At 39.8% G+C, this 9,656-nt stretch overlaps 1 protein-coding gene and 1 long non-coding RNA gene across 11 annotated transcripts in view; one reads left to right on the top strand and one right to left on the bottom strand.

The window, feature by feature from the left end:
* Positions 1 to 3,276: 3,276 nt before the first annotated feature.
* On the bottom strand, positions 3,277 to 7,767 carry LOC309644508. The gene is made up of 3 exons (XR_014254465.1): positions 7,608 to 7,767; positions 6,699 to 6,774; positions 3,277 to 6,458 (listed from the first exon to the last, which is right to left on the bottom strand). It is a non-coding gene; the product is annotated as an uncharacterized lncRNA (long non-coding RNA).
* NVL (nuclear VCP like) overlaps positions 7,762 to 9,656 on the top strand; it is a 106,172-nt gene continuing 104,277 nt past the window's right edge. For 9 of the 10 annotated variants that reach the window (XM_082426373.1, XM_082426371.1, XM_082426374.1 and 6 more), the window contains exon 1: positions 7,762 to 8,075. In XM_082426373.1, the coding sequence (XP_082282499.1) occupies positions 8,019 to 8,075 (57 nt within the window). In that variant the 5' untranslated portion in view covers positions 7,762 to 8,018. The remainder of the gene's footprint in view (positions 8,076 to 9,656) is intronic. The other variant, XM_082426377.1, reaches the window with a different exon arrangement.

Here is a 9,656-nt window from a genome sequence, read left to right as displayed (position 1 = left end):
TAGGAAGAATATTTCAAAAATACTGACCAATGACTTCTCAACTTTGATGAAAGACATGAATCTACACATCCAGGGACTTCCCTGGTGGTGCAGTGGTTAAGAATCCGCCTGCCAATGCAGGGGACACAGGTTCGATCCCTGGTCCGGGAAGATCCCACATGCCACGGAGCAACTAAGCCCGTGAGCCACAACTACTGAGCCTGTGCTCTAGAGCCCGCAAGCCACAACTACTGAGCTCATGCACCACAACTACTGAAGCCCACGCGCCCTAGAGCCTGCACGCCACAACTACTGAGCCCACATGCTGCAACTCCTGAGCCCGGGTGCTGCAACTACTGAAACTGTGGACCTAGAGCCCGTGCTCTGCAACAAGAGAAGCCACCACAGCAAGAAGCCTGTGCAATACAATGAAGAGCATCCCCCACTCACTGCAGCTAGAGAAAACCCACATGCAGCAACGAAGACCCAACACAGCCAAAAAAAAAAAAATACACATTCAACAAGCTCATCAAATACCAAGTAGAAACTCTGAAAGAAAACTCAAAGAGAGTCACACCAAGACACATTGTAATCAAATTATTTAAAGCCAAAGGTGGAATTCCAAAATCAGCAAGAGAGAAGTGACTAGTCTTGTACAAGGGAGCCTCAATAAGATGAACAGTTGATTTCTCATCAAAAAAATCACAGACACCAGAAGACACTGGGATAACATAATTAAAGTACTGAAAGAAAAGAAACTAAACACAACAAAATTCTACATGAAGAATTCCAGATCCAACAAAACTATCCTTAAAAAGTAAAACATAAGACCTAAAAATATAAAATGCCTATAAGAAAACATATAGGAAAGCTTCATGACATTGGATTTGGCAAAGATTTCTTGCATATGACACCAAAAGCACAGGGAAAAAAAGCAAAAAAATAAACAAATGGAACTATATCAAACTTTAAAACTTCTGTGCATCAAAGGAAACAACAGAGTGAAAAGGTAACCAATGGAATGGGAGAAAATACTTGAAATCATATATCTGATAAGGGATTAACATCAAGAATATATAAAGAACTGCAAATCAACAACAAAAAAACAAATATCCCAATTACAAAATAGGCAAGAACTCAAATAGACATTTCTCCAAAGAAGATATACAAATAGCCAACAAGCATATGAAAGGGTGTTCAACATCTTTAATAATCAGTATATGGCAAATCAAAACCATAATGAGATATTTCTTCACACCCATTAGGTTGACCACTATCAAAAAAAAAAAGAAAAAAACAGAAAATACCAAGTATTGGTGAAGATATGGAGAAAATGGAACTCTTGTGTACTGTTGATGAGAATGTAAAATGGTCCAGCCCCCATAAAAAATAGAATGGAGGTTTCTCAAAAAATTCAAAATAGAATTACCATATGATCCAGCAATCTCACTTCTGGGTATATATACGAAAGAATTGAAAGCAAAATCTTGAAGGGATATTTGCACACCATTGCAGTATTTTTCACAGTAGCAAAGAGGTGAAAACAACCCAAATGTCCCTTGACAGATAAATGGATAAAGAAAATGTGGTATACAATAGAACATTATTCAGCCTTTCAAAAGAAGGATATCCTGTCACATGCTATGACATGGATAAACCTTTAGGATATTATGCTAAATTGAAATAAGTCACCACAAAAAGACAAATACTGAATGATTCCACTTATATGAGATACTCTAGTAGTCAAACTCATAGAAACAGAGAGTAGAATGGTGGTTTCCAGGGGCTGGGTTGAAGAGGAAATGGGGACTTTTTGTTCAATGCATACAGAGTTTCAGTTTTGCAAGAGGAAAAAGTTCTAGAGATGTGTTGCCCAACAATGTTAATATGACTAACACTACTAAAATGTACAATTAGAAATGGTTAAGATGGTAAACTCTGTTACACGTTTTTTACTAAAATTTAAAATGTTTTTAAATGAAGCAAGAATAAAGACATTCCCAGATAAACAAAAACTGAGAGATTTCTTTGCCAGTAGACCTGCCCTACAAAAAAGGTAAAGGGTGTCAGTCCTTTAGGCTGAAATGAAGGACATTAACTTGAAACCATATGAGGAAATAAAGAATTCCGGTAAAAGTAACTACGTAAGTAAATTAAAAGGTCAGTATCAATTTAATTTTGGTTTGTAATTCTTCTTTGTTTCCTATATGATTTAAAATACAACTACATAAAACTATAATTATAAAGCTATTGATGGGCACACAATGTATAAATATGTAATATGTGACAAGGTAATGAGGGGGACAAAGCTATATATATAGTAGCAGCAAAGTCTATTCAATGTAGATTGTTATAAATTAACATGTTTAATTGTACTTTCCAGGGTAGCCATTAAGAAATTAACTTTAGGGAAATGCAAATCAAAATCACAATGAGATTATCATTTCACACCCACTAGGATGGCTGTAATTTAAAAAATAAAAAGACAGAAAAAAGGTTTGGGCAGGATATGGAGAAACTGGAACCTTCATACACTGCTGGTGGGAATGTAAAGTAGTGCAGCTCCTGTGGAAAACAGTTTGGTTGTTCTTCAAAAAGATAAACATTGAATTCCCACATGACCTAGCAATCCCAATCTTAGGTATATACCCAAGAAAACTGAAACCAGGTATTCATAGAAAAATTTGTATACAAATGCTCATAGCAGCATTATTCTTACAAGCTAAAAAGATGAAATAATCCTAAATGTCAACCAACTGATTAACTGATAAGTAAAATGTGACAGATCTATACAACGAAATCTTATTCAACCACAAAAAGGAATGAAAAAAAAAAAAAAAAAAGGAATGAAGTACCAGTACATGCTACAACCTGGATAAACCTTGGAAAGAAACTATGCTGAGTGAAAGAAGCCAGACACAAAAAAGTCACATGTTGTATGATTCCATGCATATGAAATGTCCATAATAGGCAAATCCATAGAGATAAAAAGTAGCTTAGGGCTTCCCTGGTGGTGTAGTGGTTAAGAATCCACCTGCCAATGCAGGGGACACAGGTTCGAGCCCTGGTCCGGGAAGATCCCACGTGCCGCGGAGCAACTAAGCCTGTGCGCCACAACTACTGAAGCCCATGCGCCTAGAGCCCGTGCTCCTCAAGAAGAGAAGCCACTGCAATGAGAAGCCCGCGCACCGCAACGAAGAGTAGCCCCCGCTCACCACAACTAGAGAAAGCCCGTGCACAGCAACAAAGACCAAACACAGCCAAAATAAATAAATAAAATAAACAAATTTATTAAAAAAAAAAAAGTAGCTTAGTGTTTTCCAGGGGCTGGGGAAAGGGAGGAACTGGGAGTGATTGGTTAAGGTATATGGGGCTTCTTTTGGGGATGATGAAAATGTTCTCGAACTATGTATTCATGATACTGGCCCAACACTGTAAATATACTAAACGCCACTAAATTTTATCTGTGATATAGTTTAAATGGTGAATTTTATGTTAATTTTACCTCAATTTTTAAAATATTGAACTATACACCAAAATGGACACATTTTATTATAGATAAAAGATACATCAATAGAGTTTTTTTTAAAAGAGTAATGATATTGAATTCTTATTCAAGAATCTTTTGCTCTTCTTGACCATTTGTTCTTTCACATTAATCTTAGACTCAACTTTTGAAATTCCTCCAAATTACCCATATCCACTCAAATTAATGTTGGTTGTCAATGACAGAAACCTCAAACACTGGTGATTTAAACAAGAAAGAAGTACATTTTCTCTCTTTCTCTTCCTAGAACAGGTCAACTTCTTTCCTGCTTTAGGGACTTTGCACACTCTCTCTATCTGAAATTCTCTTTCAGCAACCAGTTCTGCTATCCTTAAGGTTCTCACATGTCACATTCTCAGAAATTCTTCCGATAACTACTAAGACTGAGGTAGGCTGCTTTTGCTATTCTTTATCACAGTACCTTGATTATTTCTGTCACAATTTTCATTCATTTACTTAGCAATCATTCACTGAAAACCTTCTATATAAAAGGTACTGTTCCAAGGGCTATGAAATCCTCATTATTTGTCATTTTTGTAATTATATGTTAATTGTTTTGCCAGCCCACCGCTTGACCCTCTCACTAGAACATAAGTTCACAGACCATATCTGTTTGATCATCACTGTATCCTCTGACTTTAGCATAGTAACTGCCATATAGTAGACAAACATTTGTAGATCAAATGCATAAAATGCCAGCTGAGATATTATTTTTATTCTATTCAAGATTAGGGACAGGAATGAGGCATTCATCTCAAAGGAGAACAAACTTGATTAGAAATCGGAATTATTGGCCTTTACAAAATAAATCAAATCAAAGATTTTTTTTCTTAACCTCAGAAAACATGGATACAGACTCAGTCTCCAGCTCCCAGCAAGCAGGCAACCTCCCTTTTGAACCTTGGTAAGGAACCTCGGTCATGCAAACTCTCACCGTTTTTCTCCATGTTCCTATTATACATTGATGACCATATAATTCATTGTCCAAACTGGAACCCTTATGAGAGATAAAGATGAGAAACTGAATATACAAATGAACAAGACCCTGTAAAAAACATAAGAAACAAAACAAAACAATACTCTGACTTATAATCTGCAGCAACCAGTCCAGGAAACCAAGCTACTATCTGCAGGTACCAAACCAGGAAGCCAGCCTGCTATCTACAGGTTGGACTTGTAGGAAGTCAGAACAATATCTCTAGCAAACAATCCAGGAAGCCAAACAATAAACCCTGTAGCATTGGCCCCAAATGTCCAGAACTCCATTGACAGCTTCTCTAATTTTCGTCCCTGCTTCAAACTTAGGACTCACCAGAGAAAGCCAAATATACGCCCTTAACTAGTCACATAGGATGCCCTGCTTTTAGTTAGCCCTCCTACAGCTTCCCCATACCAAGAGTCTTCAGTCAGGGCATATCTGAAATCTTCCCTTTTTCAGCTATAAAGCTTTCCCAATCCTTCACCTGCCTTTGAGTCTCTGCCAAAATGCAAGTGATGTTGGCCAACTCCCTTGCTATTATTGCAAGCTCTGAATAGTCTTTGCCTGTTCTCATTTGGGTGACTTTCATTTATTTCCACAAAAGGAATACTGTTAATAATTGTGCTTGATTAAGAGGCAAAAATCGGGACTGTCTTGAGTAAATCAGGACATAGATCACCCTAATTAAGAAGCACAATTAGACAAGAGGCTGTTTGCGAGTGAGATACAAAATTTGGGAGGGCAAAGGTATGATGAACAGAAGGTGAAATGTGCCACTACCACTAGGTGGGGTTGCATCATTAAAGAATGGAGGACAATTCAATTGCTGCAGGAAGTTCTTGAGATGTATATGCACTCAAGTTACTATTCGGTAATGTTTTTGGTTTAGGTGTATGGTACTGTAAAATCTAAACACTGGAATTAAGGTAAAATTGTCTTCAGGGCAATGATTACTGGAAATAATTCCAATGGAAAATGTTCTAGCATACAGTTATTGATGCCTACTATTAACTTACTTTCAGTTATTGCCTACTGCACCTGATGCAGTAAATAGGTGAAAAACACACCCCTTGCCCTTAACAAGTTTGCATTCTAGAGTACTTAAGGACCAAATGAGTTACATAATTTTCAGGGCCCAGTGCAAAATTAAAATAAGGGGCCACTTGTTCAAACAGTATTAAGAGTTTCAAGATAGCAACTGCAGAGCATTAAACCAAGCGTGGAGCCCTTCTGAGCACAAAGCCCTTTGCGGCTGCACAGATCACACACCCATGAAGCTGACCCTAAGTGTAGAATAGTCCTCTCCAACAAATTATAGACTAATACACTATGCTGCTTGGTATATGTTGTAATGCTGCTGGACCCTTTAGCCTGTTTTATTCTATGTGGTACATTTGGTATGCACAGAATAAAATTACATTTAAAAAGTTACTGGGCAATGAGTATATTTGTGCTATTTGCTGTAAGGAATCTTCACTAAAGTTTAATCAAGCACATAAATACTTTATCTAATTTAAAATATTATAAAAGTTACAATTATAATTATTTTGCTTTTCCCCACAAGACTCAAGGGCAGGGCAGGGACTTATACTGGTAGGTATTCAGTAAATACTTGTTGAATGAATGAAAGGAGGCTTCACTGGGTGGAGATTTTAATAAAAGGAAATAACAGGAAAGGCTGTAGGGGAGATGGTTAGCTAGGATGCTGAAACTCATAGGCTGGCCAGGAAGGACATTGTAGATAAGAGGAAATGTCAGTGAAAGCAAAGTGCTGTGTATAATTTATTTATCTGTTTATCATTATTACCTTCCAATAGAACTGTAAGTCCCATAGAAGCAGAAATCTTTTCTTTCTTCATAGCTGTACTCAGTGCCTGTGACATAGTAGGTCTTCAATAAATATTCACTGGCTGAATAAATGCAGGCAATGCTGCTTAGCTAAAAGCAGAGTACCTATATAGTGAAGAAGTAGGAAATGAAGTTGGAGCCACATCGCCCAATGTTTTGAAAATCAGAGTGAGAATCTATACTTCATTCAGTGTACAGATAAGAACCATTAAAAAGAACAGTGTTATACTCCAAACTCTGCACAGAAAGTAAGTCAGTGGTACCCTGGCTAGAAGATTATCTGTTGTCGACTGAAAAAATGCATACCCTAAAAGTTGAGGATTATGTTTTATTTGGCAGACTTACTGAGGACTATAGCCCTGGGAACCAGCTCTGTGATCCAAAGAGGTAAGGGAGGAGCCAGGATGCATAGGAAGTTTTGCTGAAAACAAAAACAAAAACCTTTAGTTGAACATCAAAAGATTACTGCTAATCACAAAAAACAGACATCTCAAGTCAATGATTTTAGTGCTTTTTTTATGTACGGGAAGACGCAAGAGTCTGGCCTTATTGAAATTATACTTTTGATATGCACCTTAACTACCTAGGGTCAGCATCCTGTTTTTCTCCATCCTGAATTCCTCTCAGGGTGCACCACTGGGGGCAGCAAGAGTGGCTGATGGCTTTATGGCCACATCCTTTGTTTACTAAAATGTCAGGCAACATTCTTTATCCACACTGTCAACATCTCACCATCTTCTCTTAATTCCATCTCCTCTCCACACCTCAATACACTACTTAGGCCACACTTAATATTGTCATAAGCCAAGTAAGACCTCAAATAAGAATACTGAAAACACGATTAAAACAAGCAAACAAACAGAAACTAAAGCCAGTAAATTTTTTGATAATGGTTCCTTTATTTGTGTCTCCTTCGCTGCAAGATAAACTTCTTGCGGGCAAACACATACGTTTAATAAAATTCTGGGCAGTTTCTAAGCCAAGATGGAGTCTGCCACTGGATGTGCTCAATGAATTATCTGTCGAAAATACCATAATAGCAAGTGATTTCCAAATGTAACAGATGGTTTGGTTATCTGGGTAAGCTAATCTTTCCTTCTCTTTTGACACCAAGCCCCTTTGTCGGGTCTCAGTAATGCGCCTCACTGGGTGGGAAAGCAAGCAGCAGGGTGGCGCTGTGTTTTTATCCTGATCTAATCGTCCCAAGTATCTAGTTTTCGTTTTGTTAAGATTCTAAGTCAAGATTAACTTTACATTCGCAAACGGCGCGCCTGGAACGCCTAGAATCTGACAAGCGAAACCGGCTACAGAGGCGGGGGACCAGTCGCCCGCACGAACCTCTCTGCAGCCGCGTATGTGCATCACCGCACAGTTGGGAACAATAAAGTTGAGCGTGTTCAAACGGGTCCTTCATCCAGGGCCTCTCGGACAAGCCTGTAAAATAAGACTCCTAGAAACTCCCTACTGCTTTCAAGTCTTCTCCGTGTGTTTTCGGTAGTTTTTTTTTTCCTCACTCGCCATACAAAAGTCCTGAGGGGAACGGCACGGGCTAGGCCGGCTTGAGGAGCATTTCTGGGGGAAGCTGGCCCGGCGATCGCCGCGGGCAGCCTCGGGGAGGCCCTCGGTTCACGTGAAGCCCAGACAGTGGCGACGGAAGCAGAAGCGATGAAGCCCAGGCCCGCGAGGTTTGTGGATAATAAGCTGAAGCAGCGCGTCACCCAGGTGTGTATCCCGAACGGCCAGGCCTCACAGTGGTGCGCGTTCGGTGCCCAGGGTCACCGCAGGCCCCTTCTCGGGGGGCTCCCAGCTCGAACCCGACTAGCCGCCTGCTCCAGTTTGGGTGCGGGCATGGGGCTGTTGACAACTCCACTTCTTCGGGAGCGGTTCCAGGCCTTCCCTTCTCACTGTGGGGCGGGGTTTCACGGAGCAGCCCGAGACCGTGGGAGGCTGCGGCTTGATGGGGTCCTGCCCGGATCTGCTTGACCTCAGTGCAGATCAGCAAGGAGAGTGCAGATGGCCTTCGAGTTTAAATCTTCCTGTCTTGTGAAGTGGGGACGGAAACATTCTTCGAAAGCCCATGTGGACGAAGCGCTTTGGGGGCCATAAAGAATACGTTAATTTCCATTCTCAGGAAACTTGGGGTCAGGTTGGGACACAGTAAAAAGAGATACTCTGGATCTGACTTTATAATGGGCACTTTACCTACGGTTTTTTTCATTTTCATAATCACCAGTGGAATGCATTGTGTGGTAAATGTCTTGGAATGGTACAGTCAGCACGCAATCTTAGTTAGAAAGAGACACAGATACTTTAAGAGCTATATACTCTCGTTGTGTCTCTTTTACTTTTCCGGCCACTGTACAGTTTCCTTTTTGGATCTGTCTCTTCCTACCATCTGTTGGAAGTGCCTTTGAGCCCCTGTGCTCTTACCTTCTCTTTCATTATCCTCGTACTTCTCTCTTATCCATCCACACTTCTAGGTGATCTCATGCAGTCTAGTACCTTTAAATGCTATTTACACATTCATGACTTCTGAATTTATGTTATAATCCAATGCAGATTTTTATCTTGAATTCCAGATTCATATATGCAGCTGCCTACTCAACATCTTCTCTTGAGTGTCTGATCGATATTTCAACTTAACGTATCCAAACTAAACTTTTGATATTCTCCTCCAAACCTGTCCTTTCTTAGTGTTCTTTATTTCAGTATATAACATCCATTTGTTAAGACCAAAAACCTTAAGACTCATTCTGACTTTTGCTTCCTGTAACCAATTAATCAGCAACCTATTTGGCTTTACCTTCAAAATATACTTCAAACCTAACCACTTTTTACCATCTCCTCCAACATCCTAGTCCAAACCACACTCCCTATTAGAGTATTGCAGTAGCCTCCTAATTGATCTCTCTGATTCTAGTTTTACTTAAAGTCTGTTCCCCATAGAGCAGCCAGGGATATCCTTTTAGAGGGAAAATTGGAGTTTGCCAGGGCCCTGCTCAAAACCCTTCAGTGGACTTTCGGACATTTGGAGTAAAATCCATCCTAAATAGCCCTATGTACTTTGCCCCTGTCTACCTTTTTGTCCCTTTTGCTCTCTCCCTTGATTACACTGTCCTATATACACGGACTTTCTCAGACATGCCAAGCACAGGACTTTTGCTGTTGCAGTTCACTCAGTCTCAATGACTCTTCCTCTGGATGTTTGCACAACTTGCTCCCTTACTTTATTCAGGTCTCTGAGCAGTGACTCGTAATGGCTAAATCCAGTGGCCTCTTCTCAGTCCTTGCCACACTTGACTG

This window comes from Balaenoptera physalus (assembly GCF_965194825.1).
Source record: "Balaenoptera physalus genome assembly, chromosome: 1".
Taxonomy (NCBI): Eukaryota; Metazoa; Chordata; class Mammalia; order Artiodactyla; family Balaenopteridae; genus Balaenoptera; species Balaenoptera physalus.
The sequence above is the reverse complement of the archived record's forward strand: the minus strand, read 5'-3'. Positions and strand labels throughout refer to the sequence as shown.